Below are 25,156 nucleotides of genomic sequence, written 5' to 3'. Positions count from 1 at the left end.
TTAAAAACAAGGAATCCCCAAAATTTGTGGATAAATGGATTGAGCTAGAAATGATCATAATGAGTGAGTTAACTCAGAAGCAGAAAGACTCAAATGGTATATACTCACTTATATCTGCATATTAGTCCAACGGGCATGTCCCACGAAAGCCTTCACTTACCAGGAAACAGAGACAGAAGAGAGGACATACTAGTGGGACTCTAGATGTGAGATTCATGGGAGAAAGGCAAAGTAGAAGGACCCAGAGGGTCCTAGAAGCCTATAAGTAGAACATTATGATAGGCAGATTTGGGCACAGGGGTCCCACTCAAACTAGGCACCAGACAAGGACAATACAGGCGGTAAACCTTAAACCCCTACCCAGATCTAGACAATGGACAGAACACTCTCCACAGTAGAGTGGAGAGTGGGATATTACTTTCTCACACACTCTGGTGCCTCACCTCTGACCATATCCCCTGGACGGGGAGACCTGATGGCACTCAGAGGAAGGACAGCAGGTTACCAAGAAGAGACTTGATACCCTATGAGCATATACAGGGGGAGGTAATCCCCCTCAGGAACTGTCATAGGGGAGGGGAATAAGGGGAAAATGGGAGGGAGGGAAGAATGGGAGGATACAAGGGATGGGATAACCAATGAGATGTAACAAGAATAAATTAATAAAAAAAAAAAAAAGAAATCCGCAAAAAAAAAAAAAAAAAAAAAAAAAGATTGGTCTTTGCAAGTTTTCTAATTTCAACCAAAAGGAGAGGGGGAAAAAAAAAGCTCTTTCCTCCATGTCTGCATTCTTGAAAACTTGTGTTTATTTTGGTCTGTGTCACCCTCTCATTTGGGGGATTGACCTCTTGACCTTTGGGACATCCCTCTTGCCTATGAATTGTATCCATCTCTGTAGGCACTTCCTCATTTCCTCTTGTGGATTATTTTAAGTTTTAAGGATATAACTAAGTCCTTAGATGCCCCCCTAACTTTACCAGAGCTGTCTGAGATGGTGACAGCGGACAGGTGGAAAGGAGCAACCAGAGAAACAGGGTCAAGTGACAAGAACTTGGTGACCATTTGGACATGGAGGAGGCAGAGGTAGCTCTTATATCTCTGAGTTGTTTGTGCTCTTTAGCTGTGCCGGAAATGGAAGAGACCTCAGGGCCTGAGATATGCTAGTCAAGCACTCTAGCCCCGAGCTACCCTTGCCCTTTGATTACAGTTTCTGTTGCAGATATGGAAGTCACAGGACAGGAAGTAGATGAAGGGGAGGTGGGGAGATATTGGACCTTGTTTGGGATGTTTCCATGGAGACAAGGCTGCAAAATACAGGAGGTAATTGGAGATAGGAACTTGATTGCATATATAGGAACTGTGACTCAGGAGGCTGTTGACATGAGGATGGCAGCTGAAACTGAGGGAGTTAGTGAGAGACAGCAGTGTGCTTATGGAGCGGCCATGGTCAGGGATGACACAGGAGAATTTGTCCTTGAAAGAGACTGAAGGTATAATAATATAATAATGAAACTGAAGAAGAGAGCCGGGAGAAGAACTTGAATCAGAGACCACTAGAGGAAAAGTCTGAGGATAGAAGGTTTGCTCAGAAAGCCTAAGTGATGAAGAGACATCAGTTCAGGATGGAAGAATGCCCATGAATTAGCATGAAGGCCATTGGGAACTCAGGATGGAAGAATGCCCATGAATTAGCATGAAGGCCATTGGGAACTATGAGGAAGGCACTTTCAGCCCAGAGGAGGAAGAGGAGGAGGAGGAAGCTACAGACAGATTGTAGAGGTGGTGAAGAGAGTGGGAACAAAGGAACAGGCTTTTTGAAGCCTATTATCGTTTTTGTTCAAAGGAGGTATCATGGTTTGGATATTAAATGTCCTTCCCAAACCCAAGCACTGAAGGTTTGGTCCCCATTGTAGCAATTTAGAAGCAGAGGCTTGTGTGTGTGTGTGTGTGTGTGTGTGTGTGTGTGTGACTGGATCAGGAGGGCTTAGATCTCATCAACGGATTCATAGCTTAATGGGTTCCCAGGGGTGGGCTGCCTCTGTTACACATTCTCTTCCTTCTCTCACTCCTTCTCAGTTGCCATGGCAGGAACAGTTTTGACTCACCACACCTGGGCCATGATGAACTGTTCCAGCACAGGCGCCCAAACAGGGCAAAGTGACCATGAATCAAAAATTCCCAAACAGCCAAAAAAACAGACATCCAGATAACCTTTCTAGAAGCCGATTTTCTTATGCATTTTGTTACAGAGAAAGGAGGCTGAGTCATGCAGAAAGACTCATGCTAGAGGCTGTTATGAGAATCATCATCTAACTGGGGAGGAAGCCTAAAAAGGCTAGTTTAGAACTTGCCCCACACTAGCCTGCCTCACCCTGACCCTTTGACCTTCTCCTTACACAACCAGAACGGGAAGAGCAGAGGCAGGAAGAGATCTTGGGGCAGGAGAATTGTAGGCTCACTTTTCTTTCTTTTTCTTTTCTTTTCTCTTTTTTAAAAAAGATTTGTTTATTTATTATTTATATACTAGTCTACATGTACATCTTCAGGCCAGCAGAGGGCATCAGGTTACATTATAGATAGTTATAAGCCATCATGTGGTTGCTGGGAATTGAGCTCAGAATCTCTGGGAGAGAAGCCAGTGCTCTTAACCTCTGAGCCATCTGTCCAGCCCTGGGCTTAATTTTCTTAACAATTATATTTTATTATGAACTTGTTAACGTAGAATACCTCACTTATAACCTGACTAACCTAAACAATAGGAAAAGAAGATTGAAGAATGCAGTAAAGAAACTGTAAGGATATCAGTTCTGAGGAACAATTCTCCTGGCATAATCAGCAGGATTTCTTCTGCTGGAACCTGGTGCAATCAGAACCCAGAACCTGGTGCAATCAGAACCTAGAACCCAGCTGGAGTCCCTGAGCCCCGAAGCCTTCCCTTTTGAGCGGTTCTCTCTAGGAGCGTCTCAAAGTGGAGTGCTGAACAGCCAAGACTATCTCAAGTCTCCAAAGGCTCCACCTCCAGTTTTGGGTTCACATTTATACCTCCTCTCAGATTTTGTTCAAGGATGTTTTTCAGCTGGTTAACAACCAATCTCCCCCACATGGTGGTTCGACTTCTAAGGGGATAAACATCACCTGCTCTCTCACAAGTCTTTTTCTCATCCCCCCACTTGTGATCTAAACAAAAAACATGTTTATCTCTCCCTCAGGGAAGGATATAGACCAAAGAGCAGAAATGTCTGGCTGTCTAAGCTAGTCAAGACACCCCCCACCCTGTCACTTAGCTTGCCCTGGGGCCTGAGAGGTATGATGTAGTAGCTTTCCACTGCCCTAAGTCTAGGGTTGGAATTTCCTCTTCACTGGGGCTGACCCATCCCTATGTCCCACTCACTGGTGGCAGGCACATGAGCCCAAGCAATCTCCCATGAGATATGATACCGGAAAGAGAGAGGTTAGCCAGTGGTCTGATGGCTTGAACAGCTAGATCAGCGTTTTCTCCAAACTGAGTTGAGCTTTGACACTTGCAATTGTGAGGACGACCAAGCCATTTCCCTGGATGTCATCTGAGACTGTGTAAAATACACTGTTTAGTCTGGGGGAAATTGGCTGACTCCAGGGACTCCAGGGGCTCCTGCTGTGTAGCCCTGCTTGTACCTTTGTGGTGCTGGCCCAGGAAGTGATGGAGGGATGAATAAGACAGGAGCTTACAACGCAAAGAAGACAATAGTAGCTACTGGGGAGAAAAGAACCTTTGTCAGGAAAAGGTTATCCTTCATATCTCTTAAGCTATGATCATGGACAACCGTATGCTATCAATTCAAGGTGATGCTCGGAGCTCAGAACTGTACGCTATCAATTCAAGGTGATGCTCAGAGCTCAGGCTGACAAGTTGGAGACAGTGCATGCAAAGCAAGCTCAGGGGAATATGAGTTGGGAAGAAGGATTGTGGAGTCCTTCTGACACTCTCTCCTGGGGGACTTTGCCAAGTGGAGAGGGGCAGCAGATAATCTGGGCAAGCTGTGGTTGTATCCACTATGTGCTATGTGCGTTCAAAGTCTTCTCCTACCTTTCCCATGCCGGCGTGGGCATGTCCCAGCTTGATCACCACGGGGAAGTGTGGGGCCGTGAGCTGAAAGACACAAGAGGAAATCAGTTACTGGTCATCTCAGAGCATGGCTGCAGAGAGCCCATGGGCAGCTGTCTGTTCTGTATGTTTTACTCATAGCATGCTGTCAGGGAATCCCCACAGAATGCTCTGCAGCTGGTCACCCTGCTGTGGCTCCAATACGCCTTTGCACATCTGCACTCCCAGGACCAGCATGCCTGGGGGCACCCGACAGTCCACAGAGACAGATGTGTTCCAGCCAACCGATTTCAGATTCAGGCTTTCACCACAGTGCGGATCCAGCCAAAACATTATACGGATCCATGCCTTTTTTTCCTTATCTGCAAAGTGGGGAAGATGTATACCAGTGTTCAGGCGGTGGGACGGCCCAGGTCCTCTAGAAGATCCATCAGTGTTCGCTCGTAACTGCTGAGACGTCTCTTCAGTCCCGTGTCAGGAATTCTAAAAGTGTGAGTTCAGAGACCAGCGGCTTCATTGTTCCTAGCACACTTCTGCCTCCAAAATTACCTGAGGTAGCTGGAGAGTCTCGTTTCCTGCTCTTAGCCATCTTTTAGGCTACTGCAGAAGTTTATGTCCACTTCTGCTACCAGCATCCATCAGCTATACCTCACAGGCACTGTGTTAAATAGCCTCATGGCGTTAGCTTCTTTGGATTCCACTGTTTTTGCCTGGTACCCTGTTGTATCGGCAGTCTCTCACACACTTCCGATACCAACACAAGGCTGAAGACAGAGGCCATGCTTCAATCTGTTCTGTCAGCAACGTTTTCTCAAGGTGTGTACACATCCCTCCCTTTCATAATAAAGGGTGCTGGGAGGAAAGATTTTGAGAGGAAACCAGAGTTCACGCCCGAGCTTTGATTTATTTCTTTCGCGTCACTCCTACGTTGTTTGGAGGGTGTTTGGTTTGTCAGAGTCTATTCTGGCTTGCTTGAGGTCAAAGTGTATCTGTCCTTGAGACATAGTAATGGTGTCAGTCTCTTCCTTTTGGGTCAGTCTGTCCCTCAACAGGGTCATCACATCCCCTTATCTAGGATGTACAGATAGTGGTCTGTCACCCTGTCCTGGGTTGTTGCCAGCAATGCACTTGTCCTTATGTAGAGGGTCCCTGAGGAATTCCTCTTTTCCCACTGGGTGTTACAATCTTGCCCAATCTTGTCTGTGGATCACAAAACTATCGAATGGACTCAGTTGTTAACTTGATTGGATTAAGAAACACGTAAGAGACCATTGGAGCACACTCCTGAGTGTGCTTGTGAGTGTATTTCCAGAGGTGACTAGCTCTTGCGACTTTGACCTAATGAATGGCTCAATTCCTTGGTGGCTTCAAAACAGGATGGCACAACTGGGAGGTGGTAAAATGTCAGAGGTGAAGGTTATGTTCTTGGGGACTATGTCCTGTCCAACCTGTTCCTATCAGTGTGCCATTCTGCTTTCTCTCTACCATGATGTGAGCTGTTGCAGCATTGCCTCCCCAGGATGGACTGACCCATTTGAAACTGTGAGCCAAAATAAACCCTTCTTCCAATATGTTGTTCATGTCTTTTGTCACGAAAATGGAAAAAAAGCAAGGTATATATCATCACATTACACTTCCACAATGGCCCCTGAGTCAATCTGGGAAGGTTCTCATTAATAATAATAATAACAATAATAATAATAACAATAATAATGACAATAATAGTTATTATTATTATTATTATTATTATTATTATTATTATTATTATTATTATTATTACTACATTTTACAGATAAGAATATTTGCCAGCCGAGGACTGAACTTGTATTCTGTAAAACCCAAGCTCACTTTGGATAAATTATCCCTTAATTCAGACTAAATATTACTATACTCCTTTTCCAAAGGTGAAGCAACTTATCTTCTTTACTTAAAAGTAAAGAAGTAATACTTGACCAGGTGTGGTGGTGCACACCTTTAATCCTAGCATTCGAGAAGCAGAGGTAGGGGGATCACTGTGAGTTCGAGGCCAGCCTGGTCTGCAAAGCAAGTCCAGGACAGTCAAGGCTACACAGAGAAATCCTGTTTCAAAAACAAAACAAACAAAAACCCAAAACAACAACAACAAAAACCAAACAAAGAAGAAGTAATATTTGATTGTGACATGAAAAGCAATATGCAATTTGGAAACTTCAATAAATATATATAAATATATATATATATAACAGTTGTCCTATATTATCGTCTGCTAGTCTGAGGGGGGGGGGAGGCCCTCTAGTTGTTTTATAATTTGTTCTGTTTTTATGAAATTGAGAGACTAGCACACATCCAATCTTATTTTTCCACCTAATGCTCTTTCCACCTAAATATTAAATGACGAGAATGTCCCTGGTGGTTATTGTTTGTGGGTTTAACAGTTGTAAAATATTTCACAGCATTAGGACGTCAGGTTGATGAAACAAAACACTGCCCAAGCAATGGAAAGCCGTGATGTAATTCTTTCCTTGATGCAACCGGTTCCCTCCCACCCTAGAGGGAGCCAGTGTATGCATTCTGTGTTGATTCTTCCCCCGCATTTATTCATAATCTTACTATTATGTAATTCCTAACACACGTCGTTCATCTTTAAACTTCTGGGTTGGAGCTTTAAAAACATATTCTTTCATGATTTCGCACACACACACACACACACACACACACACACACACACACACACATAGTTTGACTATACTACCCCCTGTTTTTATCCTCTTCCCTTCCTGCTCTTTCTATGTGTTTGTGACACGCTGCATTTAGTTAGGGTTGCCTGCGAGAGCGTTGGTCGGGGAGCCATTTATTTGAACAAGGCTCACCTGTGTCTGCACCACTGCGGAATGTGCCTCTCCCACGCCCAACCTTTAAATGCCTACAGCTCCTCAGGGAGAGGTAGGGCCTCACCAGCCTCTCCTCGTAGCTGTCCATGATGGCATGCTGATGGCCCCAGTCTTGTGCAGTATCTATTGCTCCCATGAGCTCATAGGGGTGCAACAGTCATCATCATGTCCATCTTTTCACTTCTCACTGTCCTCTAGTTGTTACATTCTTTCCACCTTCCTTTCTGCCATGCTCCCTGAGCCCCAGAGAGGGTGACATAGCTGTCACTTTTAGGACTGAGCACTCCACTCTTATTCTTAGCATTTGCTCATTGGTGAGACACCCCCCCCCCCATTGGTTGTCACCCACTGTAAACAAAAACTTCTCCAACCAAGACTAGGGGCTTGATTGGAGAACACTGATCTATGGGTATAAACATAAATATGTAGATGACAGCTTGGCATCGTGTTCATATAACAAAATAATTGTGTTATATTCTCCCCTAGGATCTAATGACTTCTCCAGCCGTGGGAGACTAACATTTTATCCATCTGACCAGTGTGAAGCACTTACTGAGTGTATTCTCATTAGGGAACTTTTGTTACCCGGCATAGTCATCACACCCAGACATCATTGCAGACTGTAACAAACTCAGCAATTGAAAGATTGGAGGCTTTGAGGGGAGGGGAGATGGGTGTTCTCTTCTCTCTGCCTTGCCCATACTGGTCACAAGCTGCACCGGGTGGGACCTGGAGAGAACATGGCATGCTACTGGTACTGTCACTTACTCTCAGCTCAATTTTAGGCCAGATATTGGTTTTCCAATCTGCAAAAGGGGCTTATTGTAATCAACTTGTAGAGCTGTTAGGCAAGGGTGTGGCAAGAGGGAGAAATAAGTATAAATTACTTAGTTGAAAATACTAAAATTACAAGTTCAAAAGTAGAAGAGAGGGGAGGGAAGAAAGGACTAAGTCTGGAAGTAAGGGGCGAGGCACAGTAAAACTGAGTGGTGGAGAAGATGTGTAGAGGCTCTAGTCCCACAGAACCTTCTCATCCAGGATGGAACAAGCTGAAACCACAATCCAGGAGGAACACCGTCAGGGGTGATGACAGTTGGGCAACGTCAACGCTAAGACCTTGATTGTGATGGTTTGTTTCAATAGTGCTCATGAATAGATTGAGAGACACCACAGGGATCAGCAAAGCACACCTCTGGATGTATCCGCGATGGCATTTGCAGAGTCAGTCAGATTACAGGGGCTATGACCGACGCAATGCTTAATTAAACTGTTGACAGGTTCAGACTTTGAAAAATATTATCTAAAGGCAGCAGAAACTATGGAAGATGGATGGTGCTTGGTGAGAGGAAGTGGGTCATGGGGGTGTGCCTCTGGAGGTCATAGCTTGTCCCACGTGGTGACGAACTCATTCTGTCGCATGCTCTTAACGCCATGTTGTTCTACCTCACCAAAACCAAGAGCTGTGCATGAAAATCTCTGCGACTGTGAGCCAAAGCGAGTCCTTTCTCCCTTAAGTTGTTGATGTCAGGAATTTTGTCATCCTGTTGAAAGGCAACTGAGTGACACACCAGTGAGTAGCCATACACAGCCCCTAGCGCCTACACTATTAGTGTGTTTTAATAAGCATATTTCTAGTAATGCCCCTTACCATATCACATTGGTTTCAGGTTGATGAGGTAGGAGTTATGACACTCCCAGGAGCTATCTCTGTTATAAGTGACAGTTTTAAAATTAAGATAATAATATTGAAATGATCATAGAAACTCAAGACAAGGCGTCTCCTCCCAGCCTCCCCGCCTTCACCTCCTCAGTACTGAGGGCTGAGGACCTTGGAGATGGTAGGCAAATTCTCTACCACTGAGCTGTATCTCTGGCTCAAGATGAGGATTATTTACAGCTGTATCATTTATCCATCTCTGTGTCTAATTTAAAAACCCAGGTATTCTACAACAATATCTGAGAATTTTACATCTATGCCTTTCCACTTAGTATTCTATTGTGTTTTCTTCTTTGTGTGCATGTATGTGGTGCATTTGTGTCTACACGTGTGAGCACTGACGTCTGTGCTTGTAAAGGTCAGCGATCTAGGACAGATGTCTTTCCTTATCGCCCTCCACCTTATTTCTTGAGACAGGGTCTCCCACAGAACCTGGACCTCACTGGTTGACTCGGTGCTGGCCAGTGAACCCCACCGATCACCCTGTCTCCTTCTCCTAGTGCTGGGATTACAGGGTCATGCTGCTACACCCAGTATTTATGTAGATACTGGGGATCTAAACTCTCATTTCCCATGCTTATGTACCAAGCACCTCACCCATTGAGCCATCTTCTCAGCCCATCTTTCTGCTTTTGTTAGAGGGTTTTATTTCCCCCCTGACATTTCTTGCTTCACTCCATTTGTGTCTTCTCTAACCTAGGTGACCAATCTCACCTGCCTGGTGTGCTTCTGACCCTTGGTCTTTTTACACGCTTGTCTTTTTATACACTTGTTGCACACAGATAGTTGATGTTTGCTTTTTTTTTTTTCCAAAAATAGCTCTCATCATTTGCTTTTGCAATGCTGGAGATGGAACCAATGGCCTGCTTTGCCACTGAGCTGCACCCTACTCACACTTTAGCTCTATATACTGTATCGTGCACATTGCTTCCATGGTGACAGACACTGTCCCAACCCAGTCACTGCAAGATCTGCACCACATCTTGTGCATGCCAGTCCTGTGAAAGAATGAATATGTATGTGGTTCTCTCTCTCTCTCTCTCTCTCTCTCTCTCTCTCTCTCTCTCTCTCTCTCTCTCCATCTCCTCCTGCTCCTTCCCTTCTACTGCCAACAAAATTCCACTTAACACTTCTGTGCACACACCCCTTGAAAATAGTATTTCATCTATTTGGAGCTTTTCAAAGGGACATGGGCAGAATTTGGAGACTTTGTGATAGGTTTCTACAGTTTGATCTCCAGAAATAAAAGAGGGTGGCCCTGAGTCGGCATCTGGGAGTCCATCCATGATGTCACCGCCCAGACTAAGAGTGATGGTTTTCCAAGGGTCATGTCAGAGCTGGGAATGGAAACAGCGACTTCTTGTGCAATGTGCCTTAGCATTCTTTCCTCCCCCAGCACTGTAGATAAGAAAACAGGATAAGCCACTCACTCGAGCTCAGACAGGTAAGAACAGCAGCACAGCCCCATGGCTACCTATCTCTTCCGCCCTGTTTCCTCCCTTCCATACTGTTTCTATGGACTCTGAGGGCCATTCCTATTTCTATTGCTTTGCCATAGACCAACCCCTCCCAAAACACAGACAGGTCACAGAGGACAGAGAACATCTTGTTGGCTAGGCTATTTTTTCTCTTCCCTTTGCAACAATAGCTTTATTTAGTTTCCTTGGGGATGGTTTCTCAGGGACCCTTTTCCCGGTCCCATGGCCCCAGACACTCCAGAGTTCATCAGTGCCCTGTGGCAAGAGGCCTGACATCCTGTTGGAGGGGCCAGATCCATATTTGAAAACAGATTTCCCCACCCTGATAAGGCCTTATTCAAAAAGTACCCAAATAAACCAAAATAAGTGGAGAGGCCCTGTGTTCTTGCAGGGTGTTCCCCTGGGAAGATCAGAGTCCAGCTGGCTGAGCCAAGGTCAGTGTTCAACCAACCCCATCCTCAAGCTGAAGATGGAAATGAAGCTACACATTGGGCACTTGGGGATGGTCCTGTGCAGCTTCCCACCCAAGGTGTTCCCTCTCTTCTCCGGGTAATAGGGATTTCAGTAAGTGAAGAACTAGATCCTGGCTGAACCATTGCCATGGTCTGAATATGTCTCTAAGGGTTCATGGAGGATGCCTGGACTGTCCAGCTTTGTGTCAAGGTGGCAGGACCTTTAATAGGGGGCCTAGTGGGAGTTGGTTAGGTCATTGGAGGGGGTTCTAGTCAGTTTGGGTGGGACATGGCCAGCTCTGAAACAGTGAGTTGGTATAAGAGCTCAAACCAGGGGCCTTCCCCACTGCTTTGGCTCCCTGACTCCCAACATGATTACTCACTGTGGTGATTAACGTGTGTGTGTGTGTGTGTGTGTGTGTGTGTGTGTGTGTGTGTGATGTGTATCTGACACAAACTAGAATCATCTGGAGAAAGGGAGCCACAACTGGGGAGTTGCCATCTGTGGACAGAATTGTGTTGTTGTGAGGACGAGGGCCTTCTTTTTGTTTGTCACCATAACTGTAACATACAAGGCTTGGTCTATAATGGACGTAGGATTCTCTAGAACTAGAGTTATAGGTGATTGTGAACCTGCTGGATATGGATGCTGAGACCCAAACTCCAGTCAGCTGGGAGAGAAGCAACTGTTCTCAATCACTGAGCCATTGCTCCAGCTGCTTCTTCTTCTTCTTCTTCTTCTTCTTCTTCTTCTTCTTCTTCTTCTTCTTCTTCTTCTCCTCCTCTTCCTCCTCCTCCTCCTCCTCTTCCTCCTTCTCTTCCTCCTCCTCTCCCTCCTCCTCTTCTTCCTCCTCCTCCTCCTCCTTCTTCTTTAATTCTCATTTTATATACAAAGAAATGAAGCAAAGATAGTGGAAGAGTTTTCTAAATGTCACCTAGGGAGAAAACGAAGCATCCTGGACCCACCAGAGCTCTACACCCTTGCTGCCATGTGCGAGTGACATCCTTGGATCCTCATGTTGCCTGTCACCAAGCACTTTCTGCAGTGGGTTGGTCGATGGAAGCCAGCAGACCTGTGAGGATACGTCCAGTGGCTATAAAATCTGAGCAGTGTCGGGAAAGGTGGTAGAACCAGGAACCCTGGAGCCAGGAGGCTTCAAGTTGATGTCCAGCTTCTAGCCTTAGGACCATGAGCTGTTGGCTGAGTCACAACCAGACCTGTGACCCAGTTTCCTCCCTGTCCAGGAGGAAACTCACTAACATCTCTCCAGTCCATCAAGCTCCCTGATGTCTGTTGTTGATTACGGCTGAGGCCTGAGGACTGTCCCAGGAATCTGTCCTGATGATCTGGCTAGGAAGCCCCGCAGACACTTGCAACTCAACCTTACAGTCAGTGTGGTGTGACGTCCATTCACAAACAGCATTCTCCAACCTCACTCACTTGTCCTGCCATGGACCTGGGTGCCTAAGATAGACACGGCACTGGAGCTGCCTTCCTTGACTCTTATGCTACCCCAGGCCCAGGGCTGGCACTTGGGAAGGCCTAGGCCATGTTTGCTGGGAGGCCTGCGGCCTCTCTGCCCTGATAGTTCCACCTCCGTCTCGCCCCTGCTCCTTTAAGTGTGTCTTGGAAAAATACTGGTAGTAGATTTGGAATAATTAAACTGATCATTTCCCTATCAACAAGCAAGCATTCCTTTCTCTTACATTTCCTGTTTCCCTGAGAAATGCAACAGTCAGAAATAAACATCCTCACAGGCTGGTAGCATTCGCCTAGCGGCAAGCTTCCTTGTCCTTGTCTGTGAGAACAGCAAGCTCAGGCTACCAGCCTATGCTGTTAACCCCTTGGGGAGTCTCCAGGTGACACTCACAGGGAGAGGACACCCTCAGTGGAGGAGCTGTTCTGGAGAGAAGGCCAAACAAGCCTGAAAGGTGCGGTACAGGAGCCCACCTTTAGGCTCCTGAAGAGAAGCCACCTCAGGATCCCAAAATTCGTGGGCTACACTTCTCCTCCCTTCCCCCTCCTCTTCCTATCCTTTACTTTTATCTACTTCCTTTTAAAAAAAAGTTTATTTATGTGCTTTATTACATTTATTCTTATCTGATTCATTTTAAGATTTTTTTTTTCTTCAGACAGGGTCTACCTACATTACACATGAGCCCTATCTTCCCACAGGAATCTCCTTGGGCAGGTTTCTTGGCCTCTGGGGTGGTTTGAATGAAAAAGGCCCCTATAGGCTCATAGGGAATGGCACTGTTAGTAGATGTGACTTTTTTTTTGGAGTAAGTGTGTCACTGGGGGTGGGCTTTGGGGCTTTAGAAGCTCAAGCCAGCCCCTCCCCTCCGCACCCCCCCCCCCACAACCTTCCTGCTGCCTGTGGATCCTGATTTAGAACTCTCAGCTGCCTCTCCAGTACCATGTCTGCTGCAGGCTGCCATGCTTCCCACCATGATGATGATGGACTAAGCCTCTGAATGTAAGCAAGCCCCAATTAAGTGCTTTTCTTAAAAAAAAAAAAAAAGGAGTTGCTGTTGTCACAGTGTTTCATCACAGCAATAGTAACCCAGCTAAGACAGCCTCTCACGTCCCAGGAGCTTTGTAAAGGGAAAAAAAGCGCACGTGCGCGCACGCACACACACCAGCTTCATTGTTGTGGGATGTGAGTCAGTATGTGAGGCGCACACTACCTAGATCTATATCCCAGTTAGTTCTCTGTGGGCAACAGAAATGGCATTCACTGGACATCAACCCATCCCAAACACACCAACCTTACCACCCATTACAATTATGGATATTGTTTTAAAATATTTTAGTTTTGAGACAAGGTCTCTTGGTCTGCACATAGGCCAGGTTGACCGTGACCTTGACACCTAGCTAAGGATGACCTCTTGTCTCCACCTCCCCACTGCTGTGATAACAGGCATGTACCATCATGCCTGGCTTGATATTTTTGCAACATTGAAGGTCAAACCTGAGATTTCTTGCGTGCTATCAAGTGCTCTACCAACTGTTACAGCCCTACTCCAAATTCATGCTTCTTGTGTTTCTGTATTTGTCCTTCTTCTTCTTCTTCTTCATCTTCTTCTTCATCTTCTTCTTCATCTTCATCTTCTTCTTCTTCCTCCTCCTTCTTCTTCTTTCTTCTTTCTCCTCCTCCTCTTCCTCCTCTTCCTCCTCCTCCTCCCTCCTCCTCCCTTGCCTCCCTCCCACCTCCTTCTTCTCCTTGGCAATAATGGGGATTGAAGCAGGATCTTTAAGCATTTGAGGCAAGTACTCTACCACTTAGAATCAAACACAAGGAAACCCTCATGATTGGTGTCTACTTTGCATATGCTCACAAGATTCATCCACATTGTAATATATGTCCCTTTTATTTCATTGTATAGGTGTCTAACACACATACACACACACACACACACACACACACACACACACACACACACATTTGCAGTAACCACTAGGCAAGTTCTCTCTCACTGAATTACACCCCAACCCCAATCCCAATATAGGCTGGAGTGTCTCAGTGTACATTTCTAGCATCTACAGACAGACCTTGAATGCAGTTGAATATAGGAAATCTCAAAACCACAGCTAAGACGGTCAACATCTCATCTCCGACATCATCCTAGTAGCCCACTAGCTTGTTCTGGAGGTCTGATCTTTGAGAGGGAGGAGAGTCTTTCCTGGCTAAAATGAACTTGGGATGCTTGCAGCTGTGTGTGTTGCACCTTGCCTGATCTACTTTCCCTCTGAGTCAGCTCTTCAGTTCAATTGTTGGGTCCTTCTTGCTAACATTATCATCCCAGAGATGCTTAAAAAAGTGGCTAGGCTCAGAAGGAGAATGCTGGGGGCTTGTGTGTCCCTGGGCCAGTGACTTCACTTCTTTGTGCTATCAATTGTGTAGGAAGCAGTAGGCTCTACATCCATTGGAATAATTCCCCATGGAGCCGTTGGCTGGACACACAGGGAGAGCAGGAATATTGCTGGTTCTTGGAGTTATTAGTCAACTTAACATGATTCCTATAACTGCAACTGTCTCCCCTTGCCACTTCACTTAGCTTTCTGAGGTGCAACCTACCAGGAGGACCCTGGATTTCCATGTCAGAGGTTATCAGGGGTTCTCTAGGACTATGGGACCATATGCCTACCGTGGGCGAACACATCTTGGTAACAGAGAAAGGCTTCAGAGAGTATGACTCAATTTCAAGAGAAAGTTGGACCAAGGTTTCTGTGGCTTTTGTCAGGCAGCTATGCTTAGACACAACAGAGCTATCTGACAACCTCTGAAACCCTCAAGTTTTCATCACTTTACCCCAGTGTCTTCTCAGTGGCAAGGCAGGGCATAGCCTGTGCTAGCCGAGGCCAGGAGGCATGGTAAGGGACACACATCCATCAATACAAACTTGTTCCTTTACTAAATGAATGAAAGTGAGGTGGGAGAGGCAGCGGAGATAGCCAGAGCCCTATTTCCAGTTAAAACCACACCTCAGTCTTCACAGCTATTAACGAGATATGAGATATAGATGGCAGTCCTTGCTTTATAAATAACGGAGGAGCAAAGCTGCTGAGTTAAGCTGGGAAGTGAGCCCGAACCTTCCAAATCCAGACATCCGCACCCCGGGTCCAGTCCCCAACCCCCAAGCAGCTCCTGACTTCAAGAAGACTTTCATTCTGCAGACTCCAGATGAGCACCAAAGAGATGGGCGAAATGGGGAAGAATGAGTTCTAAGAAAAAAAAAAACCTCACAGCCCCGCTGAGTGCTGAGGATAGGCCTCTCATGCCCCTCATCACTTCTCTGGGAGAATGGTGGATATTGGGTAGGGAGATGTGCTTTGGAGTGGGAGGACAGATACCCAGTGTCTGTAGAAGACCCATGGCTCCATATCACCACAATGGCACTTGGAGGTGGTCGGATCGATCTCTGAGGGAAACACTACTCTCTATTCCTACCCCTTTGCAGGAAGTAGGAGGATGCCTTGGGAGAAAGGGCGCCCGTGGGCTAGGTGGGTGGGTGATGCCTCTGGCTTTTTCAGGCTGACTTATGGGGACGGATGGGCTGAGAGCAGCGCCATGTCCCATTCTGAGCTGGAGCTGGCCTGATGGATGACGTCTGTAGAACTATGTCTTGATGATGCCTCTAGGCAGGCTAGATGGAAAGGGGGTGCTTCTTTGCGGACAACCTGGGGCTGCAGGGGCACAGACATGTCTGGTTTCCATGCTAGGGATCCTGTGGAGGCGGGATCAGGGTCCCCCCCGCCCCGAGGGGTTGATCTATAGCACATAGAGATTGGAGGTGAGAGAGGGGCAGGGACCACAGGACAGCACGGACGCAAGCTGTCATATGAGCCTCCATAGCAGGGTCCTGGCTCAAGCCGGAGGGCACCCTTTACTCTGTTGCACGGTGAGGAAGCTATCAGGACCCAGATATAGGATAGGGCCGGTGCTAAAGGGTCAGGCAGATCTATGGGAATGGGCTTTTAAAGAGCAGAGTCCATGAAGACGTCTTGCAGAAGCTGTACGGGTTCGGTGCCTCCACACGGCCAGCTGTGCTTTGCTGCAGCCTTCTAGCAGACACACCCCACTTCATTCCTGTGGGCCCATCACAGAGGGGTTACTTCTGGTTCATGAGCCAGAACCCCAATACCTAGTTAAATAATCTTTTTAGCTGATGCTAAAGCCAAACATATGCTTGGGGACCAGACTGTCTCTCATGCTGGTCTCGAGTCATAGAGATGACCCAAACCCGAGTCATAGAGATGACCCAAACCCGAGTCATAGAGATGACCCAAACCCTACTCTATAGAGGAGAATGGGATAGAGAGGCGCTGTAGCCATTACAAGAATGACTTCAATTCAGCCGCATAGTCTGGCTTAAGAGGAAGATGGTAGTGAGGAGGGTACCACAGACAATGGGCAAGGTGACATTTGTACTGGGTTTTTGCAGATATAGTCAGTTTGCCAAATAGAAGAAAAGGCACTCCAGGCAGATGCATCCATGAGGGCAGGACACAAAAGTGTGACCCCAGAGGGTTCAGGGAACATCAGAGCCAACCTTGAGGATGGAGGGAAGTGCTGGGAGGGAGAGGCTGGCCGGCATCCACGCTCTGGAAAGATCTCACTCTGCTTCCTGTTCTCTACAAATGAGGGTAGACGCAAAGTCACTGCACTCTCTGCATGTTCAGGGGCTGTAAGCTAAAAATATCAGCTTATACAATGCACACACTCAAACCCAAACCACCAATTTGGTCATTCTGTTTTGGCTGCCTTACTCCGCAAACATGGAGCTTCCAAGAAATGAAGGCTTCACCTCTCCTTTTAGAAACACATGCTGAAGGGTTTTTCAGATGAAAGGACAGAACGTCTTGAATTTGCTTTAGAAGAACTCCGTGTAGTCTGGATGTGGAAGCAACCCTGTTGTGGTCACCGATGGGGTCTGAGCTGGAGCTGAGAAAGGGGCACAGCATGTTGCTCATGCTACTTTGTGTTCATGAGTGTTTGGCCATTTCTATCACAAGCCATTTATGTACATATGTGTGTTTATGTTTGTGTATGTGCAGGTGTGCACTTGGAAGGTGTCTTTTTTTATGCTTTTGAGGCAGTATCTCTTCCTGACCCTGGGACTCACCAATTTGGTTAGACTGGTTGGCCAGTGAGCTTTAGGGATTCTCCTGTCTCTGCCCACTCAGGTCAGACATGGTGTGTGCCCTCATGCCTGCCTTTGGCATGGATGCTTGGAATCAGGCTCAGGCTCTTAAGCGTGTGTAGCAAGTACGGTACCAACTGAACTACCTCCCAACCTCCCAGACCATTTCTTTTGGAGGCGCTCTCTCTCTCTCTCTCTCTCTCTCTCTCTCTCTCTCTCTCTCTCTCTCTCTCTCCACACACACAATCACAGAACATCCATCATAGTGAGATGGAAGTGTAAATGATGGAGCAGGGGACCACAGTACTTGGAGTGCATCCTGCAGGTGGTAGGCACCAAAGACAGGGCTGCTACTATTCAATTTTCACTCAGGACAGAGCATGCAGAGTGCTCATTAGAAGGAAGGGAGCGGGCTTGGGTAGGGGTAAGGAAGGGCTGGAGCCAGATAAAGGATCCAGCCTGAGGCCTTCGGAGAGCAAGGCTACTGTGAGTTAACTTACAAGTGAGCTACCTAACTTGCCCTGTCCTTCAGATTGGACCGAGGTGGGTTAGGAAGGAAGGATGAAGCCCCTAGTGTATCTTTACACCATCATCTTCCCAGTAGAAATAGTTTTCAGAACCAATAATTAGCAACTGGGCTTGATGCCACGGTCCTGTCATCCCAGCTTCTCCTGAGGTAGGAGAATCACAGATTCAAGGCCCGGACTATGGAGAGACAAGGTAATGACTTGAGACTGTCGGTTCCTGGGGATTACCTCCTGGCCAGACTAGGTGTGTCTGTCGTCTCCTTGCCTCCTCGTCTGAGCCTGGTGGCAGCCAGCTCCTTGTAAATAACAGAACACAGGGAAGCAGAGGCTTCCTAACACTTAACGAATCTTTGCCAGCTGCACAGAGTAAAGCTAGCACAGGTCTTGACCCAGCCTGGAGCAGCCCCCTTCCGTAATTGTCTGCAGGCTGAAGGGAATGGAAGTGCGGTCACACCGGTGTCCAAGGAGAAGGGGTAGGGGGTGAGGGTGGGGGTGGGGGTGGGGCCTCAGTTCTCCCCTAGGATAAAGCCGTTTCCTCTTAGCTCCAAAGCTTCAGAGAGGCATGTCTTTCCAAGCTGAACGGGGCTGGGCAGAAACAAACCGAGCACAAGGTTTCTCCATTAATATGTCAGCCCTTGAAACTTATGTCTCCATTTTTCTCTCTGCTCCTTCATGTGGGGTTTCCTCCTTTTAGATGGATGGTGTGATTCCCTCCACTAGGAAAAAAAAAAGGGGCTTCTAGATGCTTTTAAATCAAGCAAATGAGTAAGGGCTCCCCCTGTTTCATTTTGAGGATGTAGGGCATGCCAAAAGCCCTCTGGGCTGAATATTCAGTGGCTGCACAGTGGAGGGAGGGAGGCTGCCAAGCCCCTAAATCACTCACCAGACAGGACAGTCTCAGCAAATGGGACTTGGAGACCCTCTGGCAATGCTGTGAATTGAGTCACCAACACATGGAAAGATGGCTGGGAATAGGAGAGCTCAACAAGAAAGGAGGCTCACACCTGAGGACCTGCTGGCTCTGAGTGCACCTCAATCCTTTGAGCTCACCTATCTGAGTTACTCAGAGCTGGAGAAAAATTGAGCCCTTGCCCCTACTCTCCAGGGGTGTGGGTTCAAATGCTAACCACTGCCCTTCTGAAACTCAGCTAATCCATTGGTAGAATAGTTTTGAGTTGGAGGGCTACAAAAAACATAGTGTGGAGGATGGCCTGCCAATGGCCTCAGAGTTGGTAGGTGTGCTGTCTTTTATCACTCATATTTTGTTTATCAGTTGAGATTTTCCTGTCTTTGGTAGTCTTTTTCTACAGGCCCCTTATCAGGAATCCCTAAAGTCTAGAGTGCTCTTTCTCTTTCTCCCTCCCCCACAACTTGCATGTTTGCATTAAGGGTGTGGGGTATGTGTCCTTCCATGAGCTTGTAGAGGTCAGAGGTCAACCTCAGATGTCATGCCTCAGGAAGCTGCCTACTTTGTTTTTGGAGACAGAGTCTCTCCTTGACCTGGAGCTTCTCAGTTAGGATAGGCTGCCTGGTCAACAAGCCCCAGATACCTGCCTGCCTCTGCCTCTTCAGTGCTAGGATTGTAAACTCTTTTTTTTTTTTTTTTAGTTGTTTTTGTTTTTCAAGACAAGATTTCTCTGTGTCATCCTGGTTATCCTAGAACTTGCTCAGTAGACCAAGTTGGCCTCAGACTTACAGAAATCCTCCTGCCTCTGTCTCCTGTGTGCTGAGATTAAAGGCATACGCCACTACTACCCAGCTGCAAACTCTCAGAATGTGGGTTCTGGGGATTAAGTCTGTGTTCTCTTGTTTGCATAAGGAGCACTTTTATGGCTGAGCTATCTCTAGCTCTAGAGCTTTGCTTTGCAAAGTATGATCTTATGATCAACATCTCCTGGGCTCTTGTTAGAGATGCTGAGTCTCTCAATTGCACTTCAGTCTGAATGCTCACTGCGTGCAGGCTTGAGACTACTGGTCTACCTAAGTAACTACGATGGTAGCTAAAACTTAATACTTCTGAAATTAACCCTTTTATAAAAGAAAAAGGATTACTCAGAGAATTGAACTCCTACGAAATTTGAAGCCTGTCAACCCCTGAGTGAAGGCTCGTTTCTAAACTTTATTTTTAACCTTGTACTTCCATTTTCTTACTTACACAATGACCTCCACCTTAAAAAAAATTATTAATGATAACTATGAAGGCACTGTGAGTGAAAACAAAGGCTTTGAACTGGAAATGGCACCCTGGTCACAGTCTTGGGCCTCGGTTTTCTTCTCTATGGCACTAAGGAGCTCATTGTGATGACTGATGTGGGCGTCCCTTCCTGTGCCTAACTTCTTTGGGTAGACTTCCCATCAGGTCAGGTAGGGGACAGTTCTCAGCAGCTCTGTCTAACTGGAGGCCCAACAGTGCTGGAGTAGCTTTTGTCTTTCTTCTCCAGCAGGCTGAGAGTGAGGGTCTCAGGACATCTGTCCCTGTTTCCAGATCCCACTCACCCTGTGCACACTTTAGGGTCTACTCACTTATTGTACCTAGTGACTTATCAAGGTAAGTATTGTGCTGGCCAATTTCAGATGGGAAACCAAAGCCCCCCCACCCCACCCCACCCCACCCCACTCCACCACCCCTCGCCGCCGCCAAAAAAATAAATCGATAAAGTCAAGTTTGGTCTAGCTAAGAGGTGGCAGAGCAAATATCCCGACTAAAGCCTCTGAGAACGTCCTGAGGCACCAGGACCTAGCAAGTGGAGCTGATGGTGGTAATGTTGGCTTCCCCCCCCCCCCCCACCTGCTTGCTCCAGGCACTTCAGTGACATGCCTACAGAAAGGCTGGAGGGAACTCTGTCAGCACAGCACTGGGAGTGGGAGTAAACCCCCTAAAGGCCCTGTTTGCACAGCTGGGCTGGATTAGGCCAACTTTGTCAATAGCTTTGGAAAATCAACCAGGCTGAAAAAGTCCTGAAGAGGGCACCCACCCAGGCTTATCTGGGTCCCTTGCTCTGTCTCCCCAAACTTTTCTATTTTATGGCCTCAATAGAAAAAAAAATCACTTAGCAAAGCCTTTCTCACTTCTCTATCTGTAGCAAAGTCTTAAAGCTCCAGGGTGGGGGAGAGAAAGAGAAAGAGAGAGAGAGAGAGAGAGAGAGAGAGAGAGAGAGAGAGAGAGAGAGAGAGAGAGAGAGAAAGAAAAAGAAGAAGGAGGAGGAGGAGGAGGAGGAGGAGAGAGGGCCAGAAAGAGGAGAGAGACAGACAGACAGACAGACAGACAGACAGACAGACAGACAGACACACACACACACACACACACACACATAGGTAGGAACAGAGAGGAGAGAGAGACAGAGAGGGACTGGATTTTTTTTCCCCATCTCATTCTCATTTCAAGGAGGCCCACTTTTCCTAGCTGAGGCCTTAGGTTTGTGTGTGGACCAGTAGCTGCTTCCTTCCCTGAGGTAGTGGAGAAGATAGCCCACAGTAGCCACGAAGCTGGTCAGCTAGAATGTTTTCTCAAAGCCACACATTGGCAAACATTCTTTAAAAGTTGAAGCTGGGATAGACTTACGGATAAACAGCTTCAAAAGGCTCTGACCTTAGGCTCCTTGTTCTGGGCTGCCTGGGGGTTGCATTCAAAATATCCCCCCTATGTTTGAGAGGGCTTCTGGCTCACACAGGGTGGCTCCTGGCTTTCTGCTCTGGTTCCTACACCTTCCTTCCTCCTCTCTTTGTCTCTTTCTTGGGAGTGAACAGAGGGTCCCATGTTTGCTTAGCAGGTACACTGGCAAAATCCTACACTCCTTGCCCTCTTTTTTATTTTGAGACAAGGTTTTAACAAGTTGCTCAGATGGACACTGAGCTCACTCAGTAGCCCAGACTGGCCATGAACTTTCAGTCCTTCAGCCATCTACTCCCATGGATGAAGGGCCTTCACCACTCTGCCCAGTTTCTGTCTCTTGAAGTGAGCTGCGGTGTTCTTGAGGAAGGTTTAGAACAGTGGAAATCTCTAGTTTATGCTGTAGTTTATGTACAAGGGGAAACAGGACTGGGAACAGACAATGGGCAGGGTTCAAGCTTTGAGCACAGCAGAAAGCTCCTGGTCATCTGTTTGGTCATCATTGATTGGTTTCTCAACTCAGTACCAGGGATACAGGGTTCTAGGAAGGAGATTTGTCTTCAATGGATGCCCTTCTCTGGAGTGGGGTATCTCTCCCAGTTCTCACTTTGGCCATGGAGCATTTAGGTCTCTCACAACCTCCCGCTGTGGGTCTCCACATTTGTTCCCATCTGCCACAGAAGGGCACTTTTCTGATGACAAATCCTGTTTTCCTATACAACCCAAGACTCCCTGCTGAGGGGTGGTACTGCCCACAGTGATCTGGGCCTGCTACATTAATCATTAATAAAATAATAATAATAATAATAAAAATGACCCCACAGACTCACCCACAGGACAATCTGATGGAGGCAACCCCTCTCTTGAGGGTCCCTTTTTTTCAGGTGACTCTAGTTTATGACAAGGTGACAAAGATTACTCATCACACTCACCCGACCTGGCTACCAGGCAGGACCAGGTGAGAACCCAGGGGTCATCTCTAGACCCCTGGAATCCATATGCGCTACAGCCCTGCCCACTGTTCTTTGGTCCTGACCAGCCATTCTGCTCACATCGATTGGCCTTTCAGCGGAGTGCCAGTGATACATCAGTGAACTGGCCCCTGCCTTCATGGAACTTGGTCAAATAGACCACACCTGTGACATCTTTACACTAGCAGGCGGGGGCTACAGGAAGGGAGGCCTACCCGCCCCCCAAGTTCCCCGAGAGGATCCTGGTCATAGTCATTGTTTTTCTGTCTTAGCACGAGCCCTGAGACCCCTGACTCCAAGGACATGGCATCCTCCTACATCCTTATGTATGCTGCTCATGTGAATGCTAGCCGCCCTTCTCTGAGGCAGTCCTTGCCATGAGGAGTTGTCTGGCCTTTTGCATTGCAAAAGCAAACCTCTCCCGAGTCCTGCGATTGCTTTTCTCAAGTACACGGATGACGGCATTATTGCTCCCTCCCTGGCTGGAGAATTTGATGGTCAGTATGACGTCAAGGCTTGGAAAAGTGCCTGCTCCTTGCTAATGCCTAGGGAGACCTGGGGTGGGTGTCCTGGAGTGGAGGAGGCTGGTGTGTGTGTGTGTGTGTGTGTGTGTGTGTGTGTGTGTGTATGTGTGTGTGTGTGTGTATGTGTGTGTGTGTGTATGTGTGTATGTGTGTGTGTATGTGTGTGTGTATGTGTGTGTGTGTATGTGTGTGTATGTGCATGTGTGTGTGTGTATGTGTGTGTGTATGTGTGTGTATGTGTGTGTATGTGTGTGTGTGTATGTGTGTGTGTATGTGTGTGTGTATGTGTGTGTGTGTATGTGTGTGTGTATGTGTGTGTGTGTGTGTGTGTGTGTGTGTGTTGCAAAGGGCTGAGCTGATGATCGGTGGAGAGGCACCTGCCCGCCACAATTGATTGGCTTACTTGTGGGGGGTGGGGGGTGGGGGGTGGGGGGTGGGGCTACCCTCCTGGTACCTCTGGGCTGATTCTATACAGCTGCTATTATCTAGCCCCTCCTGGTACCTATCCAACACCCCCTATGGCTTGGTGCCTGGGTGGCCTCATAGATAGTTTGACTATACTTCCAGAATGAGGTATAGAAGTCGGGGTGGGGTGGGGTCAGGGGGGAGTTGGGGCTGTCTGGTGGGTAGGCATTTTCTGGCAGGGACAAGGTATATATCTTAGGGTCCCACGGGTAGATCCTGTCCATGGGGAGTCTCTCCTGCCACTGCCACTGTACAATCAAGCGTATTTTCTGTGCCGGAGGCTGGCCAGCGCCTCAGGGGCTATTCCAGAGCCCTGCTGGGACTTCCCAGGTGCTATTGTTTGATATAAAATGTCCCCTACAGGCTCATGTGTTTGAGCCCTTGGTTCAGAGCCAGCAGCACAATTTTGGAAACGGGGTGGGGGGGATGTGATGGTGGTTGTGGAACCTTTAGAAGGTGGGGCCTCGCCAAAGGAAGTGGATCAATGGGGAGGGGGCAGGCCTTACAGATTTCCACTGAGGTCTATCCGTGTTGTGGCCTGGTGTTACCAACTTCTGTCGTGGAAGGGGTCGCCATGCCTTTCCCCCCGCCCCCCCCATGATGGCTCGTATCCCCTGGACTGTGAGCCAAAAATAAACTCTTCCTCCCATAAATTGCTTCTACCAAATATCTTGTTACAGTGAGAAAAGGAACTAATATACCAGCCTCCAGACTAAACCTCTTTCCTTTATAAATCACTCAGTCTCAGCTACTTTATTATAGCAACAGAAAAGAGAGCGCATTCACTGTCTCATTCATCAAATTGGAAGAAGGCCCTCAAAGGACATATCTGTGCCTTGCACAGGCTTCGCATTCCCATAGAAGGCGTGCCACCAGCTCCCGATGTGGGGTACAGTGAGCTTTGCAGTTGCTTCTTGTTTCCTTCCTCTGGGGCATATTATATAAATGGGTGGTGGCAGCCACTGGGCTGGTGGCTTCCTGCTGCAGCGGCAGGGCTGGGTATGCAAGCTGCCAGCGTTCAAGTTCACCACAGCGTTCTGAACATTTGGGAACACAGGAAGGGCTGCAATTTTTAAACTCTCTTTGTTTGCAAGAAGGGTCTGGAGCCCATTGGGAGGATGAAAAACACAAAACCAGGAAAGCAGATGACCTCCTTTACAGAGGCACTGTGTACCTTTGCTATGGTTCTGTGAGCCCAGTTCACCCCTGCTCCTGCGCACGTCTGTCTGCCCATGGCCACAGGCAGGACACATCATCTCCTCATGCAGGCCATCGGTATCCAGGGATACAGAAAGACAGATGCTGAGGTTTCTGTACACAGAGGCACCACACGAACCTGATGACACAGGGATATCCAGATACATAAACAGGGAGATGCAAACCACACAAAGGCACGTGGAGCTAGCCATGTGCAGAGACAGCTAGCCATGTATCACCACACAAAGACATCCACACGAGTAGACACAGAGACTGACACTCATTCTTGGGTTAAGAGTTTCAGGCACGTACACACACACACACACACACACACACACACACACACACACACACACACACACACACACATCTCCCCAAGGGGTCAAGCAGCCTGCACGTCAGCAGGTTTTGTCCTCAGTTTTAGCCCTCAGGAGAGAGTGAGCAGGCAGATTGGATTATTTTATGAAGCAAACAGCTTATGGTTAAACAGTGAGGAGAGGCCAGGCATAGTAGTGCACGCATGCTTGTAATTTCAGTACTCAGAAGGCTGTGGCAGGAGTTCGAGGTTGGCCTCAGCTACATGCCCAGACTCTGTGACAGACAGACAGACAGAACA

General features: G+C 47.4%; 1 protein-coding gene across 2 annotated transcripts in view; it reads right to left on the bottom strand.

The window, feature by feature from the left end:
- The window catches only part of SYN3 (synapsin III), a 435,938-nt gene that overhangs the window by 71,397 nt on the left and 339,385 nt on the right, over window positions 1-25,156 (bottom strand). For both annotated transcript variants that reach the window (XM_084794231.1, XM_084794230.1), the window contains exon 7: window positions 4,067-4,129. In XM_084794231.1, coding sequence (XP_084650357.1) covers window positions 4,067-4,129 — 63 coding nt within the window. The remainder of the gene's footprint in view (window positions 1-4,066; window positions 4,130-25,156) is intronic.

Source organism: Acomys minous (assembly GCF_964271855.1).
Source record: "Acomys minous genome assembly, chromosome: 9".
Taxonomy (NCBI): domain Eukaryota; kingdom Metazoa; phylum Chordata; class Mammalia; order Rodentia; family Muridae; genus Acomys; species Acomys minous.
Note: the sequence above shows the minus strand (reverse complement) of the source record. Positions and strands in the feature narration are given on the sequence as shown.